This window comes from Hyperolius riggenbachi, chromosome 11 (assembly GCF_040937935.1).
Source record: "Hyperolius riggenbachi isolate aHypRig1 chromosome 11, aHypRig1.pri, whole genome shotgun sequence".
NCBI lineage: Eukaryota > Metazoa > Chordata > Amphibia > Anura > Hyperoliidae > Hyperolius > Hyperolius riggenbachi.
In genome coordinates this window covers 13,059,537-13,076,973 of record NC_090656.1, presented here as the reverse complement: position 1 = coordinate 13,076,973, position 17,437 = coordinate 13,059,537, and the positions used below count along the sequence as shown (strand labels likewise).

General features: G+C 48.6%; 1 protein-coding gene across 3 annotated transcripts in view; it reads right to left on the bottom strand.

The window, feature by feature from the left end:
* Positions 1-17,437, bottom strand: part of SPG7 (SPG7 matrix AAA peptidase subunit, paraplegin) — a 73,553-nt gene that overhangs the window by 5,923 nt on the left and 50,193 nt on the right. For all 3 annotated transcript variants that reach the window (XM_068260980.1, XM_068260982.1, XM_068260981.1), the window contains 6 exons: positions 14,982-15,106; positions 13,854-13,956; positions 8,349-8,459; positions 5,964-6,079; positions 2,887-3,043; positions 1,777-1,937 (listed from right to left, as the gene is read on the bottom strand). In XM_068260980.1, the coding sequence (XP_068117081.1) occupies positions 1,777-1,937; positions 2,887-3,043; positions 5,964-6,079; positions 8,349-8,459; positions 13,854-13,956; positions 14,982-15,106 (773 nt within the window). The remainder of the gene's footprint in view (positions 1-1,776; positions 1,938-2,886; positions 3,044-5,963; positions 6,080-8,348; positions 8,460-13,853; positions 13,957-14,981; positions 15,107-17,437) is intronic.

Here is a 17,437-nt window from a genome sequence, read left to right as displayed (position 1 = left end):
AAACGGTTGGGCGGGGCAGGAGGGCCATGTGTACAGCGCTGCAGTCAGAGCAGGGCATGAGGGGGCATGTGTGGGACAGAAGGACACTCATACTGAACATACAGCTAGGAAGTTATAGATTTGTCTTTCAGGAGGGAAAAAGGGAGGGGAGGGGCAGAAGATCATAAATGAAGCTGTGGAAAAACAATAAAACAGACAAAGTGGAAAATACGAACCATGGAAATCCTGGGGAAAGTCCTATTTAGGAGTAGAACTAGTGACAATTGTGTTTTCATCAGTTTCTTTCTGGTTCAGGTTTGCTTTAAGTGGATGTAAGATTACATTGCAGTCCACATTACACAAATGGCATCAAATAAAGGAAAGTGGGTGGATAAGCAGGTAACAATCCTTTAAAACTGCTTTAAGCTGCATCTACACGCTGATGCGGCTCGATTGATAAGATCCGACAGGACGGATCTTGCCACTGCCGATTCCCTGCTCGCTCCCCGCGAGGGGACAATGGCAGGGAATCGAGCAGAAGATAAGCGGCGCCGGCGGGGACGAGCGGGGAATCGAATGCGGCGCACGCGCGGGGACGCTAATCGAGCCGCCGGATTGCAGCCTCATCTACCCGTGTAGATGAGGCTTTAAGGGGCCCATACACCAAATGATTTTTCCCGCTGATATACAGCAGATTCGATCACTGTGATCGAATCTGCTGTGAAATAGTCGCGTAAACGCTGACAGAACGATTGATTTCCGTCCGAAATCCATCGTTCCCGTCAATCCGTCCGTGCGGAAGATTTTTCTCGATCGCCGGCGGGTCAGGAGTGCGTCGATAGCGGCGTTCGAATGCCCGACGACCGACGCAATACAGCGGAGATACATTACCTGTTCCGGGCCGGTGTAATGTCTGATTGCGCTGCCCGGAAGCTCCCCTCCACAGTGAGTAGCACACATGCGCAGTGTGAAGTTAATTATGCTGCTGATGGTAACATAATAAATATCTCCGCTTCCACACATCCTACACGCCTCAAATTTTTAGGGAAGGGAGAGGATCCCCCGTACTACCTATATGCCAAATTGCAGCCCCCTAGCCCCACTGGTTCAGGAGATATATATGCAATTTGGTATAGAGGTAGTTCGGGGGATCCCTTCCCTACCCTGAAAATTTGAGGAGTGTAGGATATGTGGAAGCGGAGATATTTATTGTGTTACTATCAGCAGCATTATGAAATGGGAAATGTGACCGCACAGTCTCCTTCTGCGCATGCGGGGCAGCGCAAATCCACAGGCAGCGTAATCAGACACAACACCGGCACGACTCCCCCGGTCTCCGCTGTCTTCTTCTCCACTCCGGGCTCCAGCTTCACTGAACTTCCTGTCCCAGCAGGAAGTTTAAACAGTAGAGTGCACTCTACTGTTTAAACTTCCCCTGGACAGGAAGTTCAGTGAAGCAAGCCAGCGGGACCGGAGACCAGCGCGGAGAAGAAGACAGTCCGGGGGAGTCGCGCCGGCCGGATCAGGTAACGTATAGCTGGCGGGCAGCTCCACAGATTGTGATCGGATTCATGCTGAAATCGATTCACAATCTGTTTGCAGTAAAGGTGGCCATACGATCCCTCTCTGATCAGATTTGATCAGAGAGGGATCTATCTGTTGGTCGAATCTGATGGCAAATCGACCAGTGTATGGCCACCTTAAGACTTACAAAGCCTATAAGCCTCAGAGAGCGGCACTTCCACAGCTGCAACCACCACATGAGAGGAGGGAGCACCCTCATCCATTAATACTCACATAATCCATCATTTCCTGAAGACCCTGGCTGAAGGGTCGTCTTCCAATGCCCGTCTTCTCACTATCTGGGAAGGAAACTTGTCCAATGCTGGGCACCATCCCATACTGCTTCACCATGTCATACGCCACCCGGGTCACCTTCCTCAGGTCATCCTGAGCTCCTGCACAACAACCAATCACTAAATGAGTATACAGCTCCACCCCCCAGGTCACAGTGACCTATCTGCAGAGACACATTCCTGAGAATAGAAGCCGTAGACTGGACTGTCTACCGGGGCTGGAGGAAGCCCCAGGTACATGTAATTTATTTTCTCTGAGCCCATCTCAGGTTTCCGTTAAAGAGAATCTGTACTGTAAAATTCTTACAATAAAAAGCATACCATTCTATTCATTATGTTCTCCTGGGCCCCTCTGTGCTGTTTCTGCCACTCCTACTGGAGCTTGCTGTGAGTGTCTTGAGTGCAGAGGGTTAAAGGATCTCTGTCGCGAAAATCTTAAAATTTAAAATACATGCAAACATAAACAAATAAGAAGTACGTTTCTTCCAGGGTAAAAATGAGCCATAAAGTACTTTTCTCCTATGTTGCTGTCACTTACAGTAGGTAGTAGAAATCTGACATTATCGACAGGTTTTGTACTAGCCCATCTGCTCATGGGGGTTCTCAGGGTTTTCTTTATTTTCAAAAGCACTTAGTGAATGACAGTTGCTCCATCCAACTGCCAAAAAAGTGTATGGTGAGCACGGAGGCTGGCCAGTATCTTTTTATAAATCTTTTTCAAGGGGTGTCTTTATAAAGGAGAGATGGACTAGCCCAAAACCTGTCGGTAATGTCAGATTTCTACTACTTACTGCAAGTAACAGCAACACAGGTGAAAAGTAATTTATGGCTCATTTTACTCAGGAGGATATGTACTTGTTATTTGTATGTGTGTTGAATTTTAAGGTTTTCGCGACACATCCTCTTTAAATGACGAAAATAATGGAGATTGGGGAGACATAAGGGCATTGCTAGTTCGCTTACAGTATAATATGCAAAGGATGACATTTCCCGTGAAAGCCGCAACATGTAAATACACTGCAGGATTAGAGGCGGGTCTTCCATCATTTACCGGTTGTGACCTGGTTGAAGGTGATGACCTCAGCGACCCGGCCCCCCAGGGCCATACACATCCGCTCACACAGCTGCTCCTTGGTGTACAGGAACTGCTCCCGAGGCAAGATTTGAGCAAAGCCCAGCGCCGCGTTCGTCCTGGGAGCGATGGACACCTGCGGAAGATAAGCCCACAGTCACCGTGCTGCAACAATACCACAGCGTCAGCGTTCCTCAGTGTGTGACGAGTAACGCACAATCATCATAGTATCTCTACCAGCAGTCACAGGAGTGTGCACAGCACTCAGTCTAGAAGAACCAGACACCCTGACAAATGTTGTGTCTCACGTATCCCAGGACAGGGCAGCTGCCTTAGCTTCAAGGGAGTGCAGCCTATTTTGCTTGATTCAAACGTATTCAGTGACGGTTCTATAAGAATAGGCCACAAACAGGAACTGACACTGGAATCCCTGCATGTGTACACAGACGAGTTACACACAGTCTGTATTTATGGGAAGAGAAAACTTACCTCCACACAGTGAGAGAATTATATCTCTTCATTCCTTAAGTTACCTCCTCTGTAGTTATTTTCACACGCAGTTAACAGCCTGTCTTTAACTTTAGAATTCTGGAGTTATTTTAAGGATTGAAGAGTTAAAGGGACTCCGAGCTCACAATAAAAAAGAAAGTTGAACTCACCTGCGGCTTTCTCCAGCCCAGTGCTGGTCGGGAGGTCCCACGACGGCGTCCTGGCTCCTCTCCAACACCCCGATCCGGAATGGCTGACAGGCCGCAGCCCGGGCGACACTCTCCCGAGTGTCGGGCTGCTCCTTCCGCGTATGACGCGGATGACGTCACACGCCGGCCGCCTCGCGTCATCACGGCGGCCGGCGTGAAAGTACTGCGCATGCGCGATTAAAGCGCGCATGCGCAGTACTTTCACGCCGGCCGCCGTGATGCCATTCCGGATCGGGGTGTTGGAGAGGAGCCAGGACGCCGTCGTGGGACCTCCCGACCAGCACTGGGCTGGAGAAAGCCCCAGGTGAGTTCAACTTTCTTTTTTATTGTGAGCTCGGAGTCCCTTTAACTTAAAGACAGAAGAGTTAACTTTAGGTTTGCCTGAGGTAAAATGTTTCCTGAATACTACATGCTGCATCACCATGGTGACCACTCTAGAAAAGTTATTAAAGACAAGAGATAAGCTTAGTGAATTGAGGCCAATTGTGTAGTATGTATTGGAACAGGGAGGATTAATGAATCGTAAGTATTATACTTACAAACCTGGGTTACCCCTGAGGCAACCACTGTATAGGCAGGTGGGGAGATTAGGTCTTTCCCCACTCAGGACTAAGATGTCGCTCTCTGTAGATAGAAGATAAGAGGGTGTACCACCCTTCCACCTGGGGTGGGAAACTTGATATAAGGATATACAGAGGCGCCAAAAGGATAGAAATATGCTAAAAAGTTTAAAACGTTCAGGTGACGGTGGTGGACCGGCCACACCAAAAGCTGAGGATCAGCAGGGCAGCCAGGTAAATTGTATCTGTTCACAATTGCTTACCCACCATCTTCATTATTCCCCCCCCCCCTCCCTTGGACTTACACCCCACCCTCCCATGTGTCCCTTCTTCCACCCCTTAGATTGTAAGCCTATTCAGCAGGGCCCTCCTTACCATGTGCACTTCTACCCCGCCATATGGACTCAGTGACACGTTTGCTATATTTATACCTACAGTGTAACATCACTATTTTGTGTATCATGTAACAGCACTGCTCAATAAGTTAGTGTTGTATTAATAGTGTTTAATAATAATGCCAGTACACATCTAATGTACAGTAATATATCTACTGGACTAGCTTTGTACTGCTCCTAAATCATTATGCTCCCCCTTGTGGTTGCTGTCTGAAGTGTTTGCCGACACATTTTCAGTCCTCTAGTCCAGCAGTAAAGGAAGCACAGGTGGGTCAGAACCGTCCCGTGATCTCTGTTCGGTGCTTTTAGATGCCAGTTCTTGCTGAATTTGGGCATCACCAGCCTCCCTCCCAGCCGCAGTACGATTGTCGATTTCATAAAGTGGGTGCAAGACGTCGTTTGAAAGCTCTGTGGCCGAAGCCTAGAGGAGGAGTGTTGCCATCTCAGTATTTGAAAGGAAGATATCCCGCTGCACTGTGAGGTTCGTTAAACCTCAAATTTTTTTGTGACATCAATGGACAAAAGATCAAAAGCGCACGCGTATTATTATTAAGTATTATACAGAGTCGACATCCTCCACAGCGCTTTACAGAGTATATTGTCTTGTCACTAATGCTGGGAATACACTATGAGATTTTTTGCCAGATAGATGGTTCGATAGATAATTTCCGACAGGTCCGGTCTTATTTACGATCGATTTCTCATAGAAGTGAATGGAAATCGATTAGAAAAACAATCGGTCGGACAGTAAATCTGCTGAAAAATCTCATTGTGGATTCCGAGCGTAACTCACAATCTAATCCCTACCACAGTCCTATGTCTATATGTACTGTGTAGTGTATGTATTGTAATTTAGGGGCAATTTTAGGGGGAAGCCAATTAAGTTATCTGTATGTTTTTTGGGATGTGGGAGGAAACCAGAGTGCCCTGAGGAAACCCACAGGGAGAACATACAAACACCAGGAAGATAGTGCCCTGGCTGGGATTCAAACCGGGAATCCAGCGCTGCAAGGCAAGAGCGCTAACCACTACGCCACCATACTGCCCATGCGTATCGGAGAAAACATGGCATTTTAGTCATAGCTATGAGCCATGCCTAAGGAGCCATGGCTCAAACCATTCTTTGCCTCACTTTCTGAATGTTTTATCTGTGAGCTCCGGAAGAACAGGACAAGCCAATCTGGCACTATGGGTAATCTATGGCCTCATCACTCTGAGAACAGGCAGCAGAGAAAGCCTGGAAACATGGCCATTCTCTCCCCCTGCAGGGCAGATCCGTGTACTGAAGCCATGGAGTCCTCATTCCCCAAACAGCTGAGAGAGGCAGGCCAGAGCATGAAGATGTAACATTACACAAACTAATTTTCACAAAACGTACAGCAATTCTGGATACAGGCGCTTACCTTCATCACAGCCTCAGTGTGCTCCAGGAGCCAACCAACCAAAGCGTGGCCAGACTCATGATAGGCCACAACGCGTCGCTCCTGGGGGGACATGATTTTACTCCTCTTCACTGTGCCTGTGTGCAGAGGACAGATAATACTCACTGAGCGCAGAGGACAGATAATACTCACTGAGCGCAGAGGACAGATAATACTCACTGAGCGCAGAGGACAGATAATACTCACTGAGCGCAGAGTACCAAGAATACTCACTGAGAGCAGAGGACAGATAATACTCACTGAGCGCAAAGGACAGATAATACTCACTGAGCGCAGAGGGCAGGTAATACTCACTGAGCGCAGAGGGCAGAGAATACTCACTGAGCGCAGAGGGCAGATAATACTCACTGAGCGCAGAGGACAGATAATACTCACTGAGCGCAGAGGACAGATAATACTCACTGAGCGCAGAGGACAGATAATACTGAGCACAGAGGACAGATAAAACTCACTGAGCGCAGAGGACAGATAATACTCACTGAGCGCAGAGGACAGATAATACTCACTGAGCGCAGAGGACAGATAATACTCACTGAGCGCAGAGGACAGATAATACTCACTGAGCGCAGAGGACAGATAATACTCACTGAGCGCAGAGGACAGAGAATACTCACTGAGCGCAGAGGACAGAGAATACTCACTGAGCGCAGAGGACAGGTAATACTCACTGAGCGCAGAGGACAGGTAATACTCACTGAGCGCAGAGGACAGATAATACTCATTGAGCGCAGAGGACAGATAATACTCACTGAGCGCAGAGGACAGATAATACTCACTGAGCGCAGAGGACAGATAATACTCACTGAGCGCAGAGGACAGAGAATACTCACTGAGCGCAGAGGACAGGTAATACTCACTGAGCGCAGAGGGCAGAGAATACTCACTGAGCGCAGAGGGCAGAGAATACTCACTGAGCGCAGAGGGCAGAGAATACTCACTGAGCGCAGAGGGCAGAGAATACTCACTGAGTGCAGAGGGCAGAGAATACTCACTGAGCACAGAGGGCAGAGAATACTCACTGAGCACAGAGGGCAGAGAATACTCACTAAGCGCAGAGGGCAGAGAACACTCACTGAGCGCAGAGGACAGAGAATACTCACTGAGTAGTGCAGAGTACAGGTAATACTTACTGAGCACAGAGTACAGGTAATACTTACTGAGCACAGAGTACAGGTAATACTCACTGAGAGCAGAGGGCAGATAATACTCACTGAGCGCAGAGTACAAAGAATACTTTGTGCTCAGTGAGTATTACCTGTGCTCTGCACTGCACAGTGAGTATTTTTTGTACTCTGCGCTCAGTGAGTATTACCTGTACTCTGCGCTCAGTGAGTATTACCTGTCATCTGCGCTCAGTATTGCCTGTACTCTGCGCTCAGTGAGTATTCTCTGTACTCTGCGCTCAGTAAGTATTACCTGTACTCTGCACTACTCAGTGAGTATTCTTTGTCCTCTGTGCTCAGTGAGTATTACCTGTGCTCTGCACTGCACAGTGAGGACAAAGAATACTCACTGAGTAGTGCAGAGTACAGGTAATACTTACTGAGCGCAGAGTACAGAGAATACTCACTGAGCGCAGAGGACAAAGAATACTCACTGTGCAGTGCAGAGTACAGGTAATACTCACTGAGCGCAGAGTACAGGCAATACTGAGCGCAGATGACAGGTAATACTCACTGAGCGCAGAGTACAGGTAATACTCACTGAGTGCAGAAGACAGAGAATACTCACTGAGCACAGAGTACAGGTAATACTCACTGAGTGCAGAAGACAGAGAATACTCACTGAGCACAGAGTACAGGTAATACTCACTAAGCGCAGAGGACAGAGAATACTCACTGAGTGCAGAGAATACTCACTGAGTGCAGAGAACAGAGAATACTCACTGAGCACAGAGGACAGATAATATTCACTGAGCGCAGAGGACAGATAATACTCACTGAGCGCAGAGGACAGATAATAATAATTTTTTTCCAGCCGGGTGACATGAAAAAGTAGCTGGGTGGGGTGCAACAGGAGAATGCAGGGCTGGTGCTTCTCTGCGCAACTCTGCTTAACACATAGGAGGAGAAGGTGAGCTGATGACAGCCGGGTGCTCACCAAAATTAGCCAGGTGAAGCACCCGGCTAAAAGAGCCTGGAGAGAACACTGGTAAACCCAGGGGATGGTGTCAGCGTTGCAGCGCCACCAGGTGCCGGAAGAGGGTAGTGAAAGCAACTCTTCCACCACCGGGTGGCGCTGCTCCGCTGACCCCATCCCCGGGTTACGATCACACAACTTTGTTATATGTGACTGCTGAAGGGTTAATGGCGGGAGGAGCAGCCATACAGTCACCCTGCCTCTTACCTGCTATCACTCTCTCCACCGCGTACTCAAAGTTGGAGGTGTGCACTGACTGGTGGCTTTCCCGAGCTGCGTGCAGCGCCGCCTCATTACAGATGTTGGCGATGTCCGCCCCTGAGTGGGAATACGGGGTTCAGGTCAGCAGAGATTTCAGACATAGGAAGAGACTGGCAGCTTAAAGCGGTATTAAACTCTGACATAATATTCAATAAAAATGTGTTTTCCTACTTTTTATATTCCATACAGTTATCCTATTTGCTTTTGTGCAGAAGTATTATTGTTCATTTAGAAATTACAACTTCACAAAGTGCAGTTTTATTTGCTCTGAAAGCTGCCATTGCATTTCCATCATAAGTGGTGTATTTATATTGTAATGCACCCAGTAATGATTTCTCAGCAGCTGTCTGTGTTCTGGACACAGAAGAAGAAGATTCAGCACTGCCAGGGAATGTTTACATTCCTCTCGGCTACAATAAAGTAAACACAGGATAATGTTAACATGTTATCAGATGCGCATCTCCCTGCAGGGAGCTTTCTATTGAAAAAGTAAGTCCTGTGTTTTAACCCTTTGAATTCTGTTGTGCTAAAAATAAAATAAATTGTGGTTGTATTTTATGCTGCAAATAATCTTTTAGAGCAGAGGTAGGGAAGCTATGGCTCAGGAGCCAGATGTGTCTCTTTTGATGGCTACATCTGGCTCACAGACAAATCAGTAGGGGTTGATTCACTAAGCTACACTGCTCAAGCAGCGCAAGTAACACTACTGCTGTAGCATGCACTACTAACCTACTCGCCCCACCCCAAAACGAACAGCTGCTCCAATTGTCCCACTCTGGACCCTGTCAGGTCCAGTGACTTTGTAGGACGAGATCCCTGCACTTTGATTGGGCCAACAGGCTGCCTGTCATTTGACAGGCAGCCTATTGGGCCAAAGTGCAGGGATTTCATCCTACAAAGTGAATCAACCCCAAGTCAGCTAGCTAATTGTACAAGCTGTTAGTCTGTATTTCCCCTCGCTCAGGGAAATTGCTGATGTTGCTAAAACCTTGAGAAGCTGAAGAAGTGTCTGACACTGCCGCTGCCTGGCTGATCAACTGTATACACATCACCATGGTAACAGGGACATGAGCTCTACCGTCCCAGTTTAATTGTATGGCTTACTGAATTACATTTTAAAATATGTGGCGTTTATGGTTCTCTCAGCCAAAAAGGTTCCTGACCCCTGTTTTAGATCAAAGAAGAAATTCTGGGTTTTATACCGCTTTAAAGGGAATGTATAGCGATTTCTTTTAAAGTGGAACTAAACTCAGAACTTCCTCTCTGCCACTGGCCACAGCATGATAAACTGTACGGGAAATCATTACAATATATAGAAAACCTAAAAAAAAAAAAACCCTAAAACAAAAAAAACCAAAACCCCTTAGGTGCGAATTTGTGCGCTTTTTTCAGCACACATATTTGCACAGCTCTGAACTGCTATGGGCTCGTTTTCATGAGGGTCGGTTCACATTTGTTTTAAAAACGTATCCGTGCCTCCGTTTTTTTTGGCCCGGACCAAACCCGGAGCCATGGATAGGGCCGTCTTCACACACTTCAAAAAACGGATCTGTGGGCGATCTGGATAATTCGTTTTGAAAAACTGAACGGAGAGTCCGGATTTGTCAGGACGTCACGGACCCCGGATACACGGAGGAGTAGTGACAGGCAATGCAAAAAGGATCTCCCTCTACACAGAGAACTTGGCACAGAAACGGAGGGAGATCCGGATTGCCTACTGCCTGCTCCTCCCCTCAATGTCACCTCCATAGGTGTTCCCAGGTAGCCTGAGGGGGTAGCAGCCAGGAGGGACGGCAGCGGGCACAGCGGTGGGTGGGGGGGGGGGGGGGGCTTTGGGGTAGTGTCTGCCCCCCCACCTTCACCTGGGTCCCCCCTTACGCTCCCTCCAGCTATGTCCGCTATAAAGTATGGCAAAAAGTAATAATAAGCAGGGCTGTGGAGTCGGTCCAAAAATCCACCGACTCCGACTCCTCAGTTTAGGATTCCACCGACTCCGACTCCTCGACTCCGACTCCTCTAATTTGCATATTACAATTTTGTTGATTAAAAGTATGTAACATGAAATTCGTCTCTTAACTGCCAACGCCTAGGAATTTTACAAGACAACTGAAGTGAGAAGGATATGTAGACTACTATATTTATTCCCTTTAGACTGAAACTAGTCCTTGGTAAGAGTACTTGTAAAAGGTACAAACCGGAACAAAGAACATCTATCAGGCCCTAGGCAATGTAAGTGTGGGTACATGTAAGAATGATGTGCAGGTACTCTGCAGGGGAATGAGGAGATTCTTCCTCTATTACACATTCTTCATGCACAATCTGAACAAGGTTTATGGGTGACAGACAACACCTCTGTGTTCAATGTGCACAGCATTCTCAGTGGATTCCCTGCAGCTCTGTGGGGAGTGCATATGTAGAGTATAGTACTACTGTGTAACAAAGTAAACCTGAGACAGATGAAATTAAAGTTTTATACATACCTGGGGCTTCCTCCAGCCGCCTTCAGGATAATCAGTCCCTCGTTGTCCTCCTCCACCACCTGGATCTTCTGCTATGAGTCCAGGTACTTGAGCCAGTCGGGCGTAGTGCGCATGCACACACTCCGCCGCCAGGAGCATACTACACCTGTGCAGCACTATTGCGCAGGTGCAGAATGTTCCTGGCTGTGGGAGCGGCATGCGGCCGGACAGCGCTGACTGGCTGAATTACCAGGACTCATAGCAGAAGTTTCGGGTGGTGGAGGACAGCGAGGGACTGATTAGCCTGAAGGGGGCTGGAGGAAGCCCCAGGTATGTATAAAACTTTACTTTTCATCTGTCTCAGGTACCCTTTAATTTGTAGTCACCAAACCAAATTTTAATAACATATCACATTATTTGATTTCATCAGCAAAGGGAGTGCATACATTTGCATAAATCAGCATCAGTGCACAATTATTTCCATCTCATTGACCATCTCTATTAGTGACACAGCTACACATTAGGCTGTATTCTTACAGCATAGATGTTATTTAGTATATATAAGAGATTCCTGTGTACACATCATATATACTGTACAGTCACAATCAGTGAAAATACGGGAACTGCTTTATTGAAGCAGCACAAGTAACTAATTTTGATTGGTTTATTTCATTTTTGTGGACAGCTATTACTGTATTTATACATTATTTTTAATGACTATTATCTGAGAAATAGAACATTTTATCATATTTTCTATTTTAATTACAGTTACAAATTCATTAGGAGTCGGAGTCGGTGCATTTTTTCCCGACTCCGACTCCAGGCACCCAAAATTGCCCGACTCCACGACTCCGACTCCACAGCCCTGATAATAAGTGAGCGAGCTGGGAAGCAATTACCTTCCTTCCTCTGCTCGCCGCGTGACTTCCTGCACTAGAGGGCGGGGCATTGCAGGAAGTCACGCGGCGAGCAGAGGAAGTAAGGCAATTGCTCCCCCGCTCGTTCACTCATTATTACTTTTGCCATACTTTATAGCGGACATAGCTGGAGGGGGAGCAGGGATGGGGGTACTCAGGTGAGGGGGGGGGTCCAACCCAACTCCCCGCCACTGTGCCCGCTGCCCCCCTTCAGCATGGCGGCTCCTCCCCCACCCACGGCTTTGGGAAATGGACACTTTTTTTAAAACTTAACCACTTCACCCCAAAGGGGTTTTTACCCTAACGGACAAGAGCGATTCTCATCTTCCGGTGCTCATCCCTTTCATTTGCCAATAGCTTAATCACTACTTATCACAATGAAATTATCTATATCTTGTTTTTTTCACCAGCAATTATGCTTTTTGGGGTTGATATTTGTTTTCAGTAATTACTTTATTTTCTATGCATTTTAAAAGGGAAAAACAAGGAAAAAATGAAAAAAATGCACTATTTCTCCAATAATCACTGCTACTGTGTATAAAATACACACATTTTATCTGCCTATTTGTCCTGGTTATCACAAGATTTTAATTATGTCCCTAGTACAAAGTATGGTGACAATATAGTATTTGGAAATAAAGGTGTATTTTCTCTTTGGTGTCTTTTTTTCCACTATTTTCACGTGCACACACTGGAGCACGCACGCGCACAGCGGCAGCAGCACTGTCTGACTTATAAAAATGTCCTGGAGCCATTAAGAGGCTCTAGCAGGACGTTTTTATAAGTCAGCTTGTCATTAAGTGGTTAAACAGGCTGGAAACATGCTGCAAAAGGGCAGTACGGTTCCGTTTATGTTCCGGTTTAGAGAACCAGAGCCCGAACCGCGGATTGCGTTCTGCAACCGCACTTAGTGTGGACCGAGCCTAAGACGCAAAAATCGCATCCACAAAAAACAAAAACTGACAACCATGTTGATATTTTTCAAACATTGTATGCAGGTTGCTTTTGATGCGATTTTTGCATTTTCATAAATGCGAATAGGACTTTCTTGCCTTGTAAACATCGCAGTAAAGACTTTTTGCGAATTCGCATTTTAAAAAATCGCATATACGCGTATGCTTTTGTGCATTCGCATGCAAATTTTGCATCTGAAAATTCACATGCGATTTGCATGCTTCTAGTGGAAACGTAGCTTAAGGGCTCATTTTCAATTGGAAACGCGATAGCAATTGTGCTGCAATTGTATTTCTTTCCCATGTACACTGCCGCTATCCGTCGGGTGTACGGCGTGATTGCGGCGCATTTTGCGCTGGCGCTTGTTTTTCCGCATTGCTCCTAGTCCAACCATTCCTACAGAGGAAGGGGGAGAACTTACTAATGTGTGCAGCAAAGCAAATTATTGTTCAATTTACAAAAAGAATAAATTTGCCTAGCATTAGCATAACATTTGCATCAACTCAGAATGTTTAGCATGTCAGTGACCATTGTTAAAGAGAGTCTGAAGCTAGAATAAATCTCGCTTCAGACCTCAGAGATAGCAGGGGCATGTGTGCCCCTGCTAAAACGCCGCTATCCCGCCGCTAAACGGGGGTCCCTTCACCCCCAAATCCCCCTCCGTGCAGCGCATCCCCTCTTCCTGGTTGGGGCAGGGCTAACCGCCGCAGCCCTGCCCCACGCGCGTCTGTCAGTGCGTATCTCAGCCTCCCCCCGCCCCTCTCAGTCTTCCTTCACTGAGAGGGGCGGGGGAGAGGCGGCGATGCGCCGCTGATAGACGCGACTGGAGGCAGGGCTGCAGCCGTTAGCCCTGCCTCCAGGAACGACCAATTCTACGACCAAGGTTTGCGGGGGTGGGTTTGGGGGTGAAGGGACCCCCGTTTAGCGGCGCTATTGCGGCGGTTTAGCAGGGGCACACATGCCCCTGCTAACTATGAGCTCTGAAGATTTATTCTCGCTTCAGAGTCTCTTTAAGGAATGGTTATGCAGCAGCCACCTACAATCAAAGAATGATGTGCTCTGGGACAATCAGTTTCTTCACTTGAATCAGAATCAAACATTACAAAGAATTGGAGAATTACCACTGAAGCCAGGTGTGAGTTCTGCCAGGCGCTGGGAGTAAAAGCTTCCAGGGTGGGTCAGCTTCAAGATCTTCAGGTGCTGCTCAAAGATCTCTCTCCTCTCCTGGAAGACAGACAAGAGGTGTGTCTACGAGCTGCCAGTGCAGGACACGCCCCACAGCAGCCGCCACGGCAGGACACGGCCCACAGCAGCCGCCACGGCAGGACACGGCCCACAGCAGCCGCCACGGCAGGACACGGCCCACAGCAGCCGCCACGGCAGGACACGGCCCACAGCAGCCGCCACGGCAGGACACGGCCCACAGCAGCCGCCACGGCAGGACACGGCCCACAGCAGCCGCCACGGCAGGACACGGCCCACAGCAGCCGCCACGGCAGGACAGGCCCCACAGCAGCCGCCACTGCAAGACACGCCCCACAGCAGCCGCCACGAAGGGACACGCCCCACAGCAGCCGCCACGAAGGGACACAGCCCACAGCAGCTACCACTGCAAGACAAGGCCCACTGCAGCCGCCACTGCAAGACACGCCCCACAGCAGCCGCCACTGCCGGACACGCCCCACAGCAGTCGCCACTGCGGGACACGTCCACAGCAGCCGCCACTGCGGTACACGCCCCACAGCAGTCGCCACTGCAGGACACGCCCCACAGCAGCCGCCACTGCGGGACACGCCCCACAGCAGCCGCCATGAAGGGACAGGCCCCACAGCAGCCGCCACGAAGGGACACGCCCCACAGCAGCCGCCACGAAGGGACACGCCCCACAGCAGCCGCCACGAAGGGACACGCCCCACAGCAGCTGCCACGAAGAGACACAGCCCACAGCAGCTACCACTGCAAGACAAGGCCCACTGCAGCCGCCACTGCAAGACACGCCCCACAGCAGTCGCCACTGCCGGACACGCCCCACAGCAGTCGCCACTGCGGGACACGCCCCACAGCAGCCGCCACTGCTGGACACGCCCCACCGCAGCCGACACTGCAGGACACGCCCCACAGCAGCCGCCACTGCAGGACACGCCCCACAGCAGCCGCAACTGCAGGACACGCCCCACCGCAGCCGCCACTGCAGGACACGCCCCACAGCAGCCGCCACGGCAAACACCAGCACAGTGAACCAGCCTCACCTGTAATGTGGGGAAATCAATGAAGATGTGTCTGTCCAACCTGCCAGGCCTCATCAGTGCATTGTCCAGAATGTCGGCCCTGTTGGTGGAGGCCAGCACTATCACATGATCCGTGGTTCCCATGCCTGTCAGAGAGATAAAGGACAACAAAGACTCTGAGAAAACAAGCCCACCAATGTGTATCCCGCAGTCAGGGAGAGTTTCCCTGTACACCAATGTGTCATCCAATCAGCACAAACGTTTTGTCTAATTGTGTAACGTCTCTTATGCTGGGAACACACAATGCAGTTTCCCGTCCGATCGGGCGATTATTTCTGACATGTCTGATCTGTTTCCGATCGAGAAAGGCATCGATTCTGCGAAGTTATCAGAAAAATCAATCCCTTTATCGATTGGGAGCAGTGTGGACATGTACACACGCTACAACTTCCTGTCCAATCACCCATCAATCGGATGTGAAATTGCATCTTGTGTTCCTAGGTTGCCAATTTTATTTCCTAATAAACACCAGCTGCCTGGCAGCCCTGCTGACCTTTCATACGATACGTCAGTATTGTCCAAGTCACACACCTGAAACAAACACTTGGCAAATCCAGTCAAACACCTGATATACTGCATGCTTGTTCAGGGTCAATGGCTAAGGCTACTTTCCCACCAAGATGTTGCGTTTTAGGCTAACGCAAGCATGGTGGTGTTGAGGTTGGACGTCAGATTGAGCCGCGTTATGCAGCTCTCAAAGCAGCCACTCCAGGTTAGTGATAGGAAGTCCGGATCTTTTTAAGGATTCGGATCATTTGAATCGGATCATTGAAAAGATCCGGATCTTTGAACCGAATCATTTGAATCATTTTACTAGGGAAGCAGACTGGGGGTGAAATGACTAGCAGGACAGGACTTTCCCTGCACTGTACATCCTGTATGTTCCTGTTTCTTCCAGACAGACATCCACTGTGAACCGAATCTTTCATTGTGATGATCCGGATGATTAGACTCACAAAAAAGATCCGGATCAAATGAAGGATTCCTTTCTGATCCGGACAACACTACAGTCCTACCAGGAGTCTCTGCAGTGCAGTGAATATTAATTAGCCATGTGGCTGGCCGCAGAGGAGGAGGGGAGACCTCCTCCTCCAACATTACTGAGCATGTGCAAACAGTCTAACGTGGCTTAGCCCAGTATAACGTACAGCATGCAGCACGTTGTTTAAACGTGCTGCGTTACTATGTAACGCAATGTGTGCAGTGTGAACACCACAATTGATTTTACAGTGCGGTGGAGTTAGGCTGCGTTACTGGCTGCTGTAACGTGGGACTTTAACGCCCCACTGTGAAACCAGCCTAAAAGTATTAGAGGCAGAGGATCAGCAGAACACCAACGCAACTGGTATTGTTTAAAAGAAAATAAATATGGCAGCCTCCATATCCCTCTCATTACAGATGTCCTTTAATGAGCACCCTTCATTTGATTGTCACTTCCAGCGGTCTTAAATCACCTAGATCAAATGTTACAGGCCAAATCTGATCTGGACAATTCACCAATAAAGACAAATCAGAGAGGGTTATGGGATTGGAAGGGAGGGTTATGGGATTGGAGGGGAGAGTTATGGGATTGGAGGGGAGGGTTATGGGATTGGAGGGGAGGATTATGGGATTGGAGGGGAGGGTTATGGGATTGGAGGGGAGGGTTATGGGGGGCATAGTTCTGAATGATGAGGATTAATACAGAGCCAAATTCTCAGACATATTTCTTCTGAAATCTCATGATAAAATGGTAAATAATGAATGTTAGGTCATGCACCTTGGACGTACCAATGACAGAGCACCATATAAAATAAACGGAATACAGCTGGGAACATCAGACTTGGGAATACTGGTTGATAAAAAGTAGCCGTATACAATGCCAAGCAACGGTAGCTAAAGCAAGTATAATTCTGGGATGCATTAGTGGCCCTCTCCCTCCCTTATACAGTTCCCTGGTGTCTAGTGGACGCCTCCTCAATACAGTTCCCTGGGGTCTAGTGGACTCCCTCCCCTATGCAGTTCCCTGGTGTCTAGTCGACCCATTCCCTCCCCATAAACAGTTCCAAAGTGTATAATTTCACCCCCCCCCCCCCCACACACACACACACAGTTCCCTGGTGTCTAATGCTCCCCCCTTCCAATTCAGTTCCTTGATGTCTAGTGGCCCCCTTCCTCCCCTATACAGTTCCCTGGTGTCTAGTGGACCCCTCCCTCCCCTATACAGTTCCCTGGTGTCTAGTGGGCCCTCCCTCCCCTATACAGTTCCCTGGTGTCTAGTGGACCCATTCCCTCCCCCCAAAGTGTATAATTTCACCCCCCTCCATACAGTTCCTTGGTGTCTAGTGCCCCCTTCCCTCCCATATACAATGTTCTGGTGTTTTAGTGCCCCTCTCCCTCTCCTATACAGTTCCCTGGTGTCTAGTGGCCCCTTCCCT